Source organism: Anas platyrhynchos, chromosome 9 (assembly GCF_047663525.1).
Source record: "Anas platyrhynchos isolate ZD024472 breed Pekin duck chromosome 9, IASCAAS_PekinDuck_T2T, whole genome shotgun sequence".
Lineage (NCBI taxonomy): Eukaryota > Metazoa > Chordata > Aves > Anseriformes > Anatidae > Anas > Anas platyrhynchos.
Genome location: NC_092595.1, coordinates 19,902,205 through 19,920,338, shown reverse-complemented (window position 1 = coordinate 19,920,338; position 18,134 = coordinate 19,902,205). Strand labels below are relative to the sequence as shown.

Genomic DNA, 18,134 nt, shown 5'->3' with positions numbered 1-18,134 from the left:
TAGGATGAGAACTGGAAAAGTACATTAGTTTATTTTTCTTTTTTTTTTTTTTTTTTTTTTTTTAGCAGATATTTTCATCATGTGAAACAGTTGAATACTTTGGATATATTTGGTATCTCACCCTGGTTTTGGCTCTGTTTCTTACCACCTCTTAAAATTTTTAATGAGATTAATTTTGCTCTTTAAAAATATGCAATTATCTTAATTTTGTCTGGATGCAATTTTTTCAGACGCAAGTGATACTTTAGACTGGTATTAAATAGAGACATTAGTCTTACCTGATCTCTTTTCTTTGCTTGTCAGCTCAATTACAGGTTGTCAGTACCAAAGAATACACTCTTGTCAGTGGGGTGAATAGAGGGACAGGTTAGCACCTGCTTGCTGCAGTTCCCGACCTCTTCCTACTGCTGCACACCACTGTTTGGTTTTAAGGCTGATCTACATCAAATATTACTTCCTCCCACTTCTTTAAAACTAATTCAGTTCAATGTATGCACTTCATGCACAGTAAGTAAGATGTTTAATCACAGTTTCATGTATTTTGTTTGGTTGTTTGGTGATGTCATCTTTGTTTTTTCTTCTCATAACATCTAGATTGACAACAAAGTGTACTGAAACAGAAATATTCTAGGAATGCATTTATTTTGCTTCTCCAAAGGAAGTTCCAGTACAGCTAATTTGTAAATGAATATATTTTAAAATTATTCTATTTAAATCTTGCAAGTCTAAGAGCCAAGTCCTTGTTCAAGGTATTCTTTTGAACAAGAAGGAAAAGTGAAGAGACAGTAATTGCAACAGTTGTGATTTGTGGTTAACTTTGAAACACTTCCAAAAACACCCTAAAGTGTTCTGGAAATCAAGGGGGTTTGGGGATAAAGTACCAAAGTTACAGAATCACAGAATCACAGAATTTCTAGGTTGGAAGAGACCTCAAGATCATCGAGTCCAACCTCTAACCTAACACTAACAGTCCCCACTAAACTGAAAATGGCACTTAGGAGCCTGGGACATCTGGAATGCAGATTGCTGAACGTGCTTGTACAACCTTCAAAGTGGTTTTCGCACAGAGTTGTGAAACCAGAATTAATTTAATCAACTCTAGCCTCTAAAATCATTTGTACTTTCCTGGGGGGGGGGGGGGGGGGGGAAGTATAAGATGTACAACGTAAACTCTGTTGTCTCTGTGTGTCTTTGCTTCAGAGCTGTCTAGGTTTGGACCATGGATGCCTTTAAAAACACCAGTGTTCAGTGGCTTTGGGGGGTTTTGTAGCAGAAGGAAAAGAGAAAGGAGTTTACATATATATATATATATATATATATATATATATATATATATATATATATATGTATATATTTTTGGTCATGTTCTCTTGTTCCTCATGAAGCTTCTTTATCTTCCGACAAGCATCTTAAACTGAACATTCCTAATGAGCTGACAGAACCTCATACACTAGGCGCTGCGATGGCTGCTGGAGAGCCTGGTTCCGTTAAGTAGTCTGAAGAAGATAAGTAATCTTGTCTGTGGACTGTGGTGAGACTGCTGTGGGAGTTCATCTTGAGTTCATGCAGTTCATTCAGTTAAGTTCATTCAGCAAAAGCAAAGGAACCAAATACATAATAATTCTGAGCTGTTTGTGGCCCAGAGCTGAAAAAAGACATCATTATTCATTTTTAAAACAAATATCAAATGTATTATTTTATCAGAAAAACAGTAATGTCCTTAGGAAAACGAAAGTGTGTTTATTGGAGATGAGTGAGTCAGTGAAATTAAAGCTAGCTCCATTTCACGTTGTTCATCTAGCAAATTTTTAGTAACTGTTCATGCTCCACGGTGGAAAAGAACAGCAGTGCATATGGTAAGTTCCTGTTATCTTGAGATGCATTTTAAAAATAAAGGTTATTTTCACAAAACTATAAGGTTTTATAATCCATATATTTGATCATTTATTTTTAATGAAACAGATGTGCTGTGAATGCTTTGCTATGAAAGTGGTGATATTAAGACAGCAGTAATTTTGGTGAGTTCTTACACGTGTGTATTAGGGCAGAAAATGAATGTGTTCACAGAGCATGCTGTATCAGTTCCATCTTCTTGGCTACCTGCCTCAGACCACTTTCATCTTTAAAAGCGGGTGAGGGGACTTTGCACAGAGTGTTAAAAACCAAGTGCTGATTTTGGTCTTTCCTTTTCTAGGGCATATATGATAGCTTCTATAGGGTCTGGCCTGTTTCTTTCTTGTGGGTCTTTTCAGTCAGTTTTAAAAATTGTATTGGGAGTTTGGGGTTAACCCAAGTACATGGGAGAGAACTTGAGGATGGGTATTTGCAATTGGGTATGGAAAGACTACTTATACAATGGCTTCAAATGTTACAGGCTTTATAAAGTTATGCATTTATTAACAGAAACAATATAGCAGGTACTGTTTTGTTTTGCAGACTCTTTCATTGATTCTCCTGTGTTTCCTTCTATTCCCTTTGAAACAATAAAAAAAAATAAAATCTGTTACTACATCAGTATCTTTTTTCACTTTGCTTACTACATATGCATTTATTATACCAAAGCAAGAAAAATCCCTGTTGTAGATAAACAGTGGCGTAACATAAATGTAGTAGAAGAAAAGCAGCTCAGTTATCAAATATGTCCTCAGCCATTAGTATTCTAGTGCCTGCCTGTCATTGCAAGACCTTCTGTGGTGAAAATACTGTTCTTTCACTTTAAAGTTATTTTCCCCTCGCCTTCAGTATAAATATGGGCTGTTATTTGATGTAATCTTCTCATTTGTGAATTTATTTTCTCTTCTTAATAATGAATTGTTATCCTGAAAAATCATTAGGCTAATATAGATCCTTCTAAATTCAAGTAAGCCATGCTAAAATATGAATCTTTATCACTTCCAAACTGTCACTTCCATTTATGAAGGAAATCAAGATATCTTTCATTCTCACCAAGGAGGTAACGATATTGAGCTGTACTTGTCTGCTAGCTGAAGCTCTCAGCTATATTTGTGTGAAAATCATTGTGATTGTCCCATAAAAGTTCCTGGTATTTCCAGTAAAATCAATGCATCCAAGACATCCACTACACACATCATTGAGACATGAAATATCCATCCTCTCTTCCTTTTTCTCGTTTTGTTGACTTTATTTAACATGGTCATGAAAACACAAGGTGGGTTGCAAAACTGATTGTAAATAATTATGTAAGTAGCTCAAAATCAGTTTCATCCACAGCAGTAATAAAGTGCTGTCAACCCACTGGACTAACTATTGATCCTGATTTTAGATACCAGACAATTTTCCCTCTTATTTTGAGGCCTTGGAATTGTATCTGCAACTATTTGCAGGTGCAAACAGCACTTATCCAGGAAATTGTTGGTTTTTTTTTGTTTGTTTTTTTTCAGCAGCACTTTGATATATAGGCCTTATCTCAACCCTGCAGAAATCAATAAGACCTTTTTCAGCTGACTTCAGTAGGTATTGGATTGGCCATAATTTACACTTGCAAATATTTGTGGGCACAAAATTACACCTGCAGAAATGGAGGCAATTCCTCAAGTCCAGGCCAATGTGTGCTTGTGAGGTTTTTCAGAAGGTAATTGGCTGTGTTTTTTCTCTTATCCTCGGAGGCTATCAGCAACACAGCAATTTCTGGGCATTGTCTGATCGTGGTGACATGATACGTGGCTGCCTTCTCGACAAGGAAGCTTTCTCTGGTCTTAAGTGGGTTTCTGCTCCGTTGTTCCTGTATGATGAGTCACAAAGTCCTGCAGCAAGGAGAAATTGCTATTTTATGATAGATGTGTGCATTGCTCAGGGCTTGCTTGGGTTTTGTCTTTGCATATTTACCAGTCCACAAAGCATTTGATTCTCTGTAGCAAACAGCAGTATGATTAGCTCAGGTGTGATCAAAGTTTTAAGGCAAAACTGGCTTCTACATGGAAGAGCTTAAAAAGGGGTGGTGTTCTTTCATCCCTCAGTCCCTAAATTCACTCTTGGAAATGTAACTGTGTTGGTGGGTAGTGGGTTTAGCCAGCAGGTACCAAATATCTGCAAAAACAAAGCCTCGGTGTAGTGATTTGCACCTTTGTCAGAGTGAAAATTCAGCCTGTTTCCAGTACATTGTTTACCTCAGTTGAACTGGAAAGTGACAACTTGAAGGCGTCCTCTGGACAGTATCTGAAGTATGTCTTTATTCTCAAGTAGGACTTATTTAGACAGGCCTACTGGTTTAGAAACTTGGGAATTTATAGATGACCTTTAAGAAAAGAACACGGTGTCAGTGCAAGAGAAGAATGATTTGACTTCTCTTACGTGCTGGAGTGGAAGTAATGATAGTTAGACAAGCTGCAGCTTCCCTGTGTGACACTAGTGGGCCTGAAGCTGGAAGGAGGCATTCTGACTGTAGTGGTAGGACCGATCCTTTTCAGGGTACTGCATCCTCTTTTTTAACATTATAGTTCAGGAGAAATTCATAGGGAAATGTTCATCCTCTAAGGTGAACTATGAATGACATATTTAAAAAAAAAATCGTCTTCTAAGTCAGGGGAAAGAAGTTAAAATATCCTTAAAGGATAAATGTCTGAAGTTGTCTTCGTGCTGTCTGCCTGTATTAATTTAGGCAGGTAAGAAAAGTGGCGCTACCCACTTTCCTGTGTAGAGGACAGATAGCTTTGTCAGTGTTACAGCTTTCTCAAGATTTCTTTTCTCTGCAAATACTCAGTGTTCGTGAGCATTTAACTGGAACAATTTTCATCACACTTCGTGTCTATCAGCTGCTCTGTAATTATTACTGGCTAGCCTCAGGATAAGGTCCCTTTGTACCTTTGCTGATGCATCTCAAATTCTGCTTTGCTGTGGACTTTGAGCATTTTTGTGTTGCCCTTTGCCTGTTCACAGCTGTGAAAGATGTAACCTTGGAATTAGTACAGAGATTGTTCATGTTATGGCATAACGTGGCTTTCACCCTGAGCATGTTGGTGAGGACGTTAATACCTACAGAACATTTGATCTGTGACTTCTGTCTCAGCTTTCAAAGGATCAATTACAATTTCATCTATCTTCAGTTGTGGTAATAAGTAAAAATGATATATTCATCACTAATTGCAACTTGTCTGGAAATGTCACTTTTCAAAGTAAACTAGGTAGGAATACCAGTCTATTTAAGTGTTATTAATATGTGAGACATAAATTAAAGATGGCTTCTTCCCTAACTAACACCCAAATGAAGGAAACCAGAGCAGCCCTGCTGGATTGGCCCATGACATCCAGCTCTAACTCTGTCAGGGAAGTTAACTGAGTTTGCCAAAGGAAATGAATTGTTTCCTGCACTGTTTACTTGTTTGGTGGAGGTTGATCTGATGCAGGGAGTGGATTTTTTAATTTTTTTTTTTTTTTTTAAATCTAGTGAGGAGTCATACCTGCTAAAGAAGCAATATTTCAAACAAAAGTACTCTGTCAGTTTTGTCTTCAGAGCACAGCAAAATACTGACTTAAAGGCATTTCTGACAGGTAACTCTACTGTACCCACCACTATCTCCCCCCAGTTTGGAAAAAGATGCTCACCTGTGAGAGGAGAACTCCATGAGACTACTTAATAGCTCAAGAAAACTGAACAGAGCCGATTTATATTGTCTCCTCTTCTATATGCCACTGCTAGGAATAATTCTGGGAATCCATTCATGGATGAAACCAGTGTATCGTTAAATTCCCAAACCATTTTAGACGCTCCTCGTGGTGCTTACAGGAATGGATAAGACAATCCTTGGCTGCCTTTGGAATGGAGCAGAAGAGTTTAGGGACACTCCTGAGCTGTCTCCGAGCTCTCCTTGTAGCTTGTCCTTTGCTGCAGAGAAGTGTGGTCTCAAACACAGACTGCAGCAGTTCACAGAGGGAGCCTGCACTCAGCATTTAAGCGTGCTTCCCTCCCTGCTCCTTGTTTTGAATGGGAAAGTAATCAGCACAACTTTTTCTCTTTTTCTGTTTCTGACTGTGCACAGTTAAGCTCGTCTGTAGAGGGTATGTCTGGCAGGTTGGCTTCCTGGGGCAGAACTAATCCAATAGTTTACGAGTTCAGCAGATGTTTCTGCTTTTTAGGCCAGGTGTAATCTTGTGAACCATTTTTTTCCTTCTTCCCTGGAGTAAATGTTATCTGGGCTGATGGCCAAAAATTTAATTACCTTTTTTTGTTTCCCTTCTAGATGTGTGCAGTGTCACCTTACATCAGACTTCCTCTCTTTTAGGAAGCATATGATGCTTGTGCTCATAATTCTGGCAGAAAATAACCACTGGTTGCTTAACCTTTAGATGTTCAGAGATGCATGAAGGTATTTGGGATATCTGGAACAGCTGAACTGGTGATTTTTGGTGATAGAAGATATGGGTTATATATCCTATACTTATATATATATCATATTTAATTTTATTTATTTAATATATAGTTATTATATTTGTATTGTATTTGTATTATATTTATTATATATCCTTTTAAAAAAAAAAAATAAATCCTGGCTTTACTCTCAAGTCAGTGGGAAACTAAGGCCACAACCAGGCTAGGTAAGCAAAACATTGGGGCTACAGAGACTTAAGAAATACCCTTGTGATATTGCTCTTCCTGTAGGTCCATGTTCCCCTCAGAACCATTTGCTCGTACCCTTCAGGGCAACGTGGCTGCATTGCTACTGAATGACTGTACAAGTAGTCTGACCAAAAAAAAAAAAAAAAAAAAGAAAAGAGTGAAGATAACAACAAAAATATTGAACTTTAAGGAGGCAGGAATGGTACCTTGGGGACCATGGTTAGGTGTGGATTTATGAACTGTCTTGTGACTTACCTGGAAGGAGAAAATGGATTGCCAGTAAAGCTTATAACAGACATTAAACTGGAAACAACTATGCACCATGCAAAGGTTAGAATACGGACAAATGATAAAGTTCCACAAAACTCACAAAACATGAATATGGTGCTGTGGGGGCTAGAAATCCTCTGTTAATCTCCCTCCCTCCACCATACCTTAGTTAGTTATAAAAAATAAATATTAGAGACCAATATCTGTCAACTTTACTGGCAGGAAAAAACAGCCAGTAACATGAAGAACTGTTTAATTTCCTAAATACTGAATGTGAACTCTTTGCTACAGGGCTTTTCTTTCAGAGTTGTAGTGGTTGAGGGAAGGATTTTTCGACCCTGACTATCGTGACTGTGCATGCAGAAGCATTGGATGTAGTGGTAATTACTCTAGCCAAAGTTGGTCTTTTGCCAATACTGCTTATTTTGTTAGAGAGAGGTAGTACATGCACTCTGCTGGCAATGGTATTGCCAATAAAAACTATTACTTTGGCAGAAATAAACAAAAACAAACAAACAAAAAAAAAACACAGTACTGTCATACTGGCAAAATGATTCTTGCACAAGCCTGGCCTTTGTTGGGTTAAGAAATTAATTTTGGGTAATTTGAATCACTGCTATTTGTAACTAATTTTACATAACTAACTGCTGTCTAAATTAAAATCTTAGTTGTTCTGGACACAGAAGAGAGATGCCTTCCGAAGCTGGTTCAGCATTTGGTTGCTCTAGATCCCTCTCTGTTTGTAATTGATGTTCAGCCATGTTCGTTAGGCACTTCAAGATAGGCCATGTGAAAGAGCACATCTAGATTTTAAGCTGAAGATGTGCATACGGTTCATTTTAGTTTGCAGCTGTGCTCTCCTAACCAGCTGCTGTAATATGAGGCAGTGTCAATGCCTGTCAGCTGATGGAGGGCTGCAGCTGCCTGTTCGGGTTAATAAGGGAGGACCAGGCAAAACCATACAGATGTGGGATGGTGCTCCAACACCCGGTAGAGTTTATTCTTATTGACAAGCCTAGTATCCATATTTCTAACATTTTTAACCATTGTGAATCCTAGCCCATATGTTTTCTAAATGAGAACAATTTTGAAGGTGGTTGTTGTTACTATGGGTCCTCAGCATACACAGCAGTATGGCTTCAGGGTGTTTTATATGCAAGAAAATTCATTGCCTGTGCTTGTGTAAATTTGCAGGATGTGTGGCATTTTAAAATGTCAGTAAGTTAAGTGGGGTCTGTAAACATTTCTAAGCAGATTTTGATTCCTTGGCTAAGTATACATTTACTGTTTGAATGCTCTGAATAGAAACATGCATGTGTTTTTATTACATCAGGACTTGATTAATTGCAGCCAGTTGACCACTAAATTACAAGTACTGAGATTCCTGAACATCAAACAGTTTCTAGGAGAGAGAATTCTGAATACTGCCAGGATTAAGTGTTGCATTTTCTGATTAAGATTGTTATGATACGGATGCTAATGCTGCTGCGGATTAAAACAAAATGGAAATAACGCTTGTAGAAAATTCTCTGAAAGTCACAATTGCCTTGCTCGTTGTTTTCATGGCTGTATGTATCCATCTTAAAGGACACTTGAAACCCCTGTAGCTGACAACAAAAAAATAGGAGCTGGAATAAATCACTGCTTAGTCAGTGCCTTCATTTCTTTAGAAGCCAGAGTCTTTAAGTTATGGCATGCTCACAAAATGCATAAGATCCTCTTTTTGTGAGTCCTGACATTGTTTTTCAAAATGCACCCCAGCTTCAGTGAGCATTAGCAGTACCTTTGAGCAACTCAGCCTATTGTCGTAGCTCTGCAAGGGAGCCTGGCGCTCCGTAACTCTTCACCACTCTTTGTTACTAGATCCTGGGCTGTACCTCAGCTGCTACATTCATGGAGAGTAAACATCCAAGTATGGGTTTTATCTCACTGATTGGTGCCAAGTGTTATAAAAAGCTTGTCAGAAAAGTAATAGCTTTAAGCTGACATTTGTTTGAAAGGGAATGAAGATTATGTGGGTGTGTAATCGAGAAAATGTTGCATCATTCCTGAGCAAGAGTCAAAAGAGGAGGAAAAAGCCTCAGGTGTAGTGGCTTCCATTAAAGTCTTTATGTTCTGCATTATCTGATAATTAATGGTTCTGTGCAACTCCCCATACCAAGTATAATTTAGTAATAATAATAAGGTTAGGAGTAAAATGGTTCAGTTTCAATAGCAGCCCTATAAAACGAGTCACTGATCAGGTTAATGTGTGATACTAGTAAACTGTCAGGTGTTCAAATGAACACCATAGCTCTCTTGGTGAGGGGAGTCTTAACCTTTCTGTGGTATATAAATGGTGTCCAACTTTGTGTAATTTTTCCATATGCATGAATCTCAATATAATTTCAGCATCTACGGCCTTGGGAAGTGCAAGGGTTAGCAGTTGGTAGTGGTAGCCTGTGGTGCCTCAAATGCAGAATACAAGGCATGACATGTTCCTTGAAATCCTTGAAATGCAAGGATTTGATCAAGCCCACTGAAATCATGCCAATGTTGAAAATCAGGCTGTAAAGAAACTACCCTGTTGCTGTGTCACTTGTCATGTACTGAGACAGGGTTCTCCACCAGCAACAAACTTCTTGTTGGTTTTCTGGAGTAGCAGAGGCTTAAGATACACTTTAATAGAAAGATAAATTTAAGTCATGCGTGTATGTAGTTGTGCTATTTTGTCTGCCTTGATTCAGGTGTTCCCAATATAACAGTCAATTTTAAGTTTAGTAGAGGTAACAGCTAATGTCTTAAATGCTTTTCTTCCATGAATAACAGCATTGTCACTGTGTTTCTGAAGTTATGAAAATTCTTAACTATGCTGCTTTGATGTCTAATATTATTTTCGTGATGTCTAATATTCGAATTCTGAAGTTATGAAAATTCGAGGGAGAAACCCTCGTGGCTTGTGAGGAGGGCACAGGGAGATGGCTCACGGGCTGCAGGAGAAGCAGAGAAGTGAGAAACAAAGAAACAAAAGGAAACAACAACAACAACTATCTATCCTATCCTTCTATTTGCAGCCAGACCATTGCTGCAACTTGTTTGGCTTGAACTCTCTTTGCTGGAGCCCCTTCACAGGACACCGTATTTCAATCCATAATGCTGAAAGGAGAATATTGCTGTCTTTGGGTGGTAACTCTGCATAGAGCCTTCTTCCAAAGCGGAGGCTGAGCATCGGCTTCTGGTAGGAGAAGGTAGCTCGAGGCCACAACCACTTTTAAGTTATTCTTTAATAAATACATTCCTTTAATGATAGTAAAACCAAAAAAGTGTTGGGCTAAATGTTTGTGCTCCAGTCCTGATTTGGTTGGTCTGTCTCTGCCTTGACTCTTCTCAGAGTTGTTCGAGTGCCCACGTGCTGAGGCTCTGCTTCTGCTCAGCACAGCACTGGGGGTCAGCTTCCTGCTTGGTGGTCAGGTCTGCTTTGTTAAATAGCAGTGCCTCCTTTCTTCTTTTTTCTTTTTTGAGGGGTGGGTGTTTTGCGTGTATTTATGTCTTAGTCTGAGTGTCCAAGAAGCGATAATCATATAGACAAAAAACCAAAACCACTTTATTTGTACAGGCAAATGCAAGCGAGCCGCAGCACACTGTGCTCCCCCTGGAGCATCTGTCCCCAGGCCGGGATCAGGGCTGTGGCCGGCTGTAGGGGCTGTGGCGCTGGGGCAGCACCCTGCCACGGCCGGCTCTCCTCTCCGGTGGTGAGGGTGAGGAGCTGGGAGCTGCAAGGGGAGGCAGGAAGGTCAGCGGATCTGCCCACCCTGCCTGGCCTGCAGAGGGCACGGAGGGCTCTGCCGCCCCGAGCCTGAGCACGCCGTGCCCCTTACCAGTGCCAGTGCCCGGGCCAGCGCAGCCAGCGCACTCCCACTGCTGTGTGGTGTCCCCAAGGCCGGAGCATCGGCGGTGGGTCCCGCTGGCGGCACAGGAGGAGCAGAGCAGCAGCTGCCAGGGCCTGGGGAAGAAGTTGTGCTGGTGAGCACGCAGAGCCCAGCAGGCAGTGGCGCCACAAAGGCCCCCAAGGCTCCAGAACCATTGCTCACGGTGCCCCAGCAGAGGGGAAGGTGCCTGGGCAGAGCCCCAGCAGCCACTGCACGGCTTGCTGGAGATGTGGCTCACAGCCCCCAGCAGCCGGGGAGCTGCTGCTGTGGATGCTCACCCTTCCTCTTGCCACTGCTCGCGGCCTCCCCTGTACAGGCACTGCCTGGCATCGCAGCGGCCATACAGCTGTGGCAGTGCCGGCTCCTCCTCCTCGTCTTGCTCCCAAGCCGGCTTTCTTCAAGAGAAAGTAGGAAAGAAAGGTCACGAGCTCCTGGGGCACTCACTCAGCAAGTGTCAGTGATGATGCTGGGACAGGGCTCAGGGGCATCCCTGGCAGCAGGCCAGCATCCTCCTGTCCCCCAGGCAGGCAGCCCCTTTTGTTGGGGACAGTCTGCCTGGAGGGATTAGGGCCTGGGGCTGTGCCCTCTCCTGCCTTGAGTGGGGTGGGAAGGAAGGAAGGAAAAAAGGAAGGAAGGAAGGAAGGAACGCACTTGTTGGGCACGCGGATTCCCATCTGCAGCATCTCAGGGACGAAGCGCTCCCGGTCCCGGCAGTGAGGACACGCAAAGTGCCTGAGGCCCGCCCGAAGCGCCTGTCCCTGTGGAAGAGAGACTCCCCGTGTGAGCAGGACGCCGCTGCGGGCGCATGGTGTCCCTGCGGGCTGGCAGAGGGAAGGGCCTCCTACCTGGATGCAGCCCCGGTGGAACCAGGCGTGCTTGCAGGAGGGGCACACCATGGTGGTGTAGGAGAGGCTGTCCTCCACCACCTCCATGCAGATGATGCACGTGGTGTGCCCCTCCTGCAGCGTCTCCACGCTCTGCTGCGGGCGGTGCTCCCAGCAGAAGGAGCTGCGTGAGGACGGAAGAGTTGAGTGAGGCCAGGGACCACGCGTGCCACACCGGGGACTCTGCCTGCAGGGCGCAGGCTGAGGGGGCTGCAGCCCAAGCTAGGGCAGCTCGTACCTGTACTCCCCAAAGAACTGCGAGATGCAGCCCCGCTGGGAGCTGCAGGGCAGGTGGAAGCGGCGCGAGCACCGCTTCTGCCAGCAGGCGACGGTGGCCCCCTTCTTGCGGCAGACGCAGCAGTGCTGCAAAGAGCACAGCAGCCCCGTCAGGTACGTGGCCGGGGCCACTGGCACTTGCCCGGAGCTTGTCCTCGAGGATTTCTTTGCCAGGGCTTGGGCTCAGCTGCCACAAGCCTCGTCTGCTCCAAAAAAGCCCTCACCTTGCGAGCTGCCCGACCCGCTACCCGCCTGATATCCGCGCAGAGGAATCCGAAGATTCCTTCCCCTTCAGCGCCTCGCTGGTACAGGCCCTGGGCTGGAAACTGGAAGACAGCAAAGCCCCGCAGCTGCTCAGGGCAAGGAGATAGGGACCATGGTGGGGAGGCTGTGCTGGCAGTGCAGCAGGAGGAGGTGACAGCCAGCGAGCAGCGCGCTGGGGATGCCACAGTCCTGTGGGCTCCAGGTGCCAGGCAAGGGCTTGGGGAAAGGCGCGGGCAGCCGCGGGGAGCTCACCAGGCAGTGCACGTGGGCGCAGACCCCGTCCACCTGCAACATCGGCCCGCAGCCATCCAAGCTGGTGTCCGAGCGGTGGCACAGCACGCACTCTGGGGGAGGCAGGGCGGCAGCCATGGATGAGAGCATCCCCCCACTGAGCACCTGGCAGGTGTCCCTGAGGGACGCCCGCAAGGGCCTGCTCGGGGGCTCCTGGCAGGGCGTCCCCGGGTGTCCACAGCCCAAGCGGCTCTGCACAGCCCCAGGGGGTGCTCAGGGCCCTCCACCTCCAGGGAGCTGCTGGGGCATCTGCTCTCACCGTCCTCCTGTGCCTCAGGGGCCTTCTCCTCCTCTCCGGCAGCCATGCTGCGCAGCAACTCCTCGCCTCGCCTGGCCTCGCCTCGCTGCCAGGAGCTGCTGCCTCCACGCCTGGCGCTCACCAGAGACGCAAAGTCCCCCCCAGACTCGCCTGTGTCACTGGTGTCATAGTGCTCCCTCCGTGTCACTAGGAGACCATGGAGTGGTGGATGATGCGGCAGGGCCCAGGAGCTCCCCCAGCCTCACAGACACCCCCTGGGCTTCCAAGCCCACGGTGCAGCCTCTTCATCCCCATGAATGGCCGTGGTGGCTTGGCCTAGGCTGGCGGCCAGGTGCCCACCCAGCTGCTGTCTCGTTCCCTCCTCAGCTGGGGAAGGGAGAGAAAATTCGAGGGAGAAACCCTCGTGGCTTGTGAGGAGGGCACAGGGAGATGGCTCACGGGCTGCAGGAGAAGCAGAGAAGTGAGAAACAAAGAAACAAAAGGAAACAACAACAACAACAACAACACCTTTCCCCCACCCGTCCTCTTCCCCCTCTTCCCCCCGAGTGGCGTAGGAGAATGCGGGAATGGTGGCTGCGGTCAGTCTGTAGCACTTGGTCTCTGCCGCTGCTTCTCGGTCACTCTTGTCCCCTGCTCCAACGTGGGGTCCCTCCCACAGGTGCCGTCCTTCCCAAACTGATCCGGCGTGGGCTTCCCACAGGCAGCAGCTCCTCGAGAACTGCTCCAGTATGGCTCCGTCCCACAGGCTCCATCCCTCGGGAGCACACTGCTCCAGCCCGGGTCCCCCCCGGGCAGCAGCTCCCCCTCCATCCCCTGCTCTTGCATGGGCTCCTCTCCACGGGCTCCAGGGCTGGCCCAGAATCTGCTCCGGCAGGGGTCTTGCACAGGCCACAGCCTCTGTCACTGCAGGGCCACCTGCTCCAGCGGGGGCTCCTCCACGGGCTGCAGCGTGGAGCCCTGCTCCACTGTGGTACTCCATGGGCTGCAGGGGGACAGCCTGCTGCACCAGGGGCCTCTCCACAGGCTGCAGGGGACTTGGGCTGCGTGCCTGGAGCACCTCTCCTCCTCTCTCCTTCTTCACTGATCTTGGCGCCTGCAAGGCTGTTTCTCACTCCTTTCCCTCTCCCAGCTGCTGTGTAGACATGTTTGTTTTGGTTGCTTGGTTGGTTTTTGTTTTTTTCCCCTGTCTTTAATACGCTCTCCCAGAGTCGTTGCTTGTTGGCTTGGCTCTGGCCAGCAGCGGGGCCCTCATCTAACATGGGGCAGCTTCTAGAGCCTTCTCACAGAAGCCACCCCTACGGCCCCCTGCTACCCAAACCTTGCCACAGAAACCCACTAGAGATGCGAGGCTGGGACACGAAGTAGCAACAATGTCACGTCCAGGCCCAGTCCTGCCCAGCCTCTTCATGAATGATCCGCAGGGCGGAGCAGGCCGTGCCCTCAGCAAGTCTGCTGCTGATCCAAGCTGGGAGGAGATAGGGATGCACCAGAGGGTGGTGCTGCCCTCCAGAGGGCCCTGGGCAGGCCGGAGAAATGGCCTGGCAGGATCCTCCTGGAGTTGGCGCCAGGGAAGCTTGAAGCTGAGGCCCTGGGGAGGAAAGCTGGAGAGCCCGAGGCTTGTTGGAGTTGCCCCAGCTGGAGGCCTGGGTCCAGTTCTGGGCTCCCCAGGACAGGAGAGCCATGGGCCTAGTGGAGGGAGCGCAGTGAATGGCAGCCAAGCTGGTGGCAGGACTGGAGCATCTGTCCTCTGGGGAGAGCTGGAGAGAGCCGTGACTGCTCGTTGTGGAGAAGGCCTGTGGGGATCTGGCTGAAGGACCTCAATATGTGAAGAGAAGGTGCAAAGGAGATGGAGCCAGGCTCTTCTCAGTGGTGCCCAGTGTCCACGTGGCTGCAGGTGGCCCTGCTTGAGCATGGGGGTTGGAGCAGGTGACCTGCAGAGGTGCCTTCCAAGCCCGAGCCCACTGTGTGTCCGGTGGTTTTGCAGGGACCTGAACCAAAGCGCGGCCATTCAGCCAGGCCCGAGCAGCGGGGCAGCTGTGAAGGAGGCTGCCAGGAGGCTGCCGTTCTGGATTTGCAAGGTCTTCTTGCATTGAAGCTTTTCCTCCGTTTTTCTTGCTTCCTCTTTCGTTTGAGGGAAGGAGGGACTGAATGGTTCCTGACAGACCTTTTCTGTCCTCTGCAGACGTCTCTGGTTTGATGCTTCCTTAATCGCTCCACTGATGTGTCGTGTTCTTGTCCCTTCCTTCTTTCTGGGCATCCTCTGCCTCCCTGTAGCATTCTCAAGGGTTAGTAGTGGTGGGAAGAGCAAGAACAGCCTTTTCTGCAAAGACCTGTGCTTGCGATGGGGCTGGGCCTGGCACTTGTAGTCTTGTGAACCTGGTGTGTCTTCGTGGGCACCTGGCCCTTTCCTCTGCAGCTGGGAGTGCTTGGGGGTGGTCCTGAGCAAGGAAGGGGCTGTGGCCTCCTGTGTAGGGAAAGCTCCAGGCTGGCTGGTGACTGCAAGGGAGAGCTGAGGCGAGGCTGACCTCCAGACCAAGCCAGGAGGTGTTGTGTCAGTATGGGAGGCGGGGAGGCTTATATTGATGAAGTACCTTCTATCTATCCTTCTATTTGCAGCCAGACCATTGCTGCAACTTGTTTGGCTTGAACTCTCTTTGCTGGAGCCCCTTCACAGGACACCGTATTTCAATCCATAATGCTGAAAGGAGAATATTGCTGTCTTTGGGTGGTAACTCTGCATAGAGCCTTCTTCCAAAGCGGAGGCTGAGCATCGGCTTCTGGTAGGAGAAGGTAGCTCGAGGCCACAACCACTTTTAAGTTATTCTTTAATAAATACATTCCTTTAATGATAGTAAAACCAAAAAAGTGTTGGGCTAAATGTTTGTGCTCCAGTCCTGATTTGGTTGGTCTGTCTCTGCCTTGACTCTTCTCAGAGTTGTTCGAGTGCCCACGTGCTGAGGCTCTGCTTCTGCTCAGCACAGCACTGGGGGTCAGCTTCCTGCTTGGTGGTCAGGTCTGCTTTGTTAAATAGCAGTGCCTCCTTTCTTCTTTTTTCTTTTTTGAGGGGTGGGTGTTTTGCGTGTATTTATGTCTTAGTCTGAGTGTCCAAGAAGCGATAATCATATAGACAAAAAACCAAAACCACTTTATTTGTACAGGCAAATGCAAGCGAGCCGCAGCACACTGTGCTCCCCCTGGAGCATCTGTCCCCAGGCCGGGATCAGGGCTGTGGCCGGCTGTAGGGGCTGTGGCGCTGGGGCAGCACCCTGCCACGGCCGGCTCTCCTCTCCGGTGGTGAGGGTGAGGAGCTGGGAGCTGCAAGGGGAGGCAGGAAGGTCAGCGGATCTGCCCACCCTGCCTGGCCTGCAGAGGGCACGGAGGGCTCTGCCGCCCCGAGCCTGAGCACGCCGTGCCCCTTACCAGTGCCAGTGCCCGGGCCAGCGCAGCCAGCGCACTCCCACTGCTGTGTGGTGTCCCCAAGGCCGGAGCATCGGCGGTGGGTCCCGCTGGCGGCACAGGAGGAGCAGAGCAGCAGCTGCCAGGGCCTGGGGAAGAAGTTGTGCTGGTGAGCACGCAGAGCCCAGCAGGCAGTGGCGCCACAAAGGCCCCCAAGGCTCCAGAACCATTGCTCACGGTGCCCCAGCAGAGGGGAAGGTGCCTGGGCAGAGCCCCAGCAGCCACTGCACGGCTTGCTGGAGATGTGGCTCACAGCCCCCAGCAGCCGGGGAGCTGCTGCTGTGGATGCTCACCCTTCCTCTTGCCACTGCTCGCGGCCTCCCCTGTACAGGCACTGCCTGGCATCGCAGCGGCCATACAGCTGTGGCAGTGCCGGCTCCTCCTCCTCGTCTTGCTCCCAAGCCGGCTTTCTTCAAGAGAAAGTAGGAAAGAAAGGTCACGAGCTCCTGGGGCACTCACTCAGCAAGTGTCAGTGATGATGCTGGGACAGGGCTCAGGGGCATCCCTGGCAGCAGGCCAGCATCCTCCTGTCCCCCAGGCAGGCAGCCCCTTTTGTTGGGGACAGTCTGCCTGGAGGGATTAGGGCCTGGGGCTGTGCCCTCTCCTGCCTTGAGTGGGGTGGGAAGGAAGGAAGGAAAAAAGGAAGGAAGGAAGGAAGGAACGCACTTGTTGGGCACGCGGATTCCCATCTGCAGCATCTCAGGGACGAAGCGCTCCCGGTCCCGGCAGTGAGGACACGCAAAGTGCCTGAGGCCCGCCCGAAGCGCCTGTCCCTGTGGAAGAGAGACTCCCCGTGTGAGCAGGACGCCGCTGCGGGCGCATGGTGTCCCTGCGGGCTGGCAGAGGGAAGGGCCTCCTACCTGGATGCAGCCCCGGTGGAACCAGGCGTGCTTGCAGGAGGGGCACACCATGGTGGTGTAGGAGAGGCTGTCCTCCACCACCTCCATGCAGATGATGCACGTGGTGTGCCCCTCCTGCAGCGTCTCCACGCTCTGCTGCGGGCGGTGCTCCCAGCAGAAGGAGCTGCGTGAGGACGGAAGAGTTGAGTGAGGCCAGGGACCACGCGTGCCACACCGGGGACTCTGCCTGCAGGGCGCAGGCTGAGGGGGCTGCAGCCCAAGCTAGGGCAGCTCGTACCTGTACTCCCCAAAGAACTGCGAGATGCAGCCCCGCTGGGAGCTGCAGGGCAGGTGGAAGCGGCGCGAGCACCGCTTCTGCCAGCAGGCGACGGTGGCCCCCTTCTTGCGGCAGACGCAGCAGCGCTGCAAAGAGCACAGCAGCCCCGTCAGGTACGTGGCCGGGGCCACTGGCACTTGCCCGGAGCTTGTCCTCGAGGATTTCTTTGCCAGGGCTTGGGCTCAGCTGCCACAAGCCTCGTCTGCTCCAAAAAAGCCCTCACCTTGCGAGCTGCCCGACCCGCTACCCGCCTGATATCCGCGCAGAGGAATCCGAAGATTCCTTCCCCTTCAGCGCCTCGCTGGTACAGGCCCTGGGCTGGAAACTGGAAGACAGCAAAGCCCCGCAGCTGCTCAGGGCAAGGAGATAGGGACCATGGTGGGGAGGCTGTGCTGGCAGTGCAGCAGGAGGAGGTGACAGCCAGCGAGCAGCGCGCTGGGGATGCCACAGTCCTGTGGGCTCCAGGTGCCAGGCAAGGGCTTGGGGAAAGGCGCGGGCAGCCGCGGGGAGCTCACCAGGCAGTGCACGTGGGCGCAGACCCCGTCCACCTGCAACATCGGCCCGCAGCCATCCAAGCTGGTGTCCGAGCGGTGGCACAGCACGCACTCTGGGGGAGGCAGGGCGGCAGCCATGGATGAGAGCATCCCCCCACTGAGCACCTGGCAGGTGTCCCTGAGGGACGCCCGCAAGGGCCTGCTCGGGGGCTCCTGGCAGGGCGTCCCCGGGTGTCCACAGCCCAAGCGGCTCTGCACAGCCCCAGGGGGTGCTCAGGGCCC

The 18,134-nt window shown here is 49.0% G+C and overlaps 2 protein-coding genes across 2 annotated transcripts; both read right to left on the bottom strand.

Moving 5' to 3' along the window:
* Window positions 1-7,765: 7,765 nt before the first annotated feature.
* Window positions 7,766-12,082, bottom strand: LOC140003191 (PHD finger protein 7-like). The gene is made up of 4 exons (XM_072042490.1): window positions 11,875-12,082; window positions 11,404-11,760; window positions 11,031-11,147; window positions 7,766-10,826 (listed from the first exon to the last, which is right to left on the bottom strand). The coding sequence occupies exons 2-4, from the start codon at window positions 11,682-11,684 to the stop codon at window positions 10,502-10,504; spliced, it is 723 nt and encodes a 240-aa protein (XP_071898591.1). The 5' UTR covers window positions 11,685-11,760; window positions 11,875-12,082; the 3' UTR covers window positions 7,766-10,501.
* A 3,285-nt stretch (window positions 12,083-15,367) lies between these two features.
* LOC140003192 (PHD finger protein 7-like) lies at window positions 15,368-17,521 on the bottom strand. The gene is made up of 4 exons (XM_072042491.1): window positions 17,320-17,521; window positions 16,849-17,205; window positions 16,476-16,592; window positions 15,368-16,271 (listed from the first exon to the last, which is right to left on the bottom strand). Exons 2-4 carry the CDS (start codon window positions 17,127-17,129, stop codon window positions 15,947-15,949), a joined length of 723 nt encoding a protein of 240 aa, XP_071898592.1. The 5' UTR covers window positions 17,130-17,205; window positions 17,320-17,521; the 3' UTR covers window positions 15,368-15,946.
* Window positions 17,522-18,134: the final 613 nt, after the last annotated feature.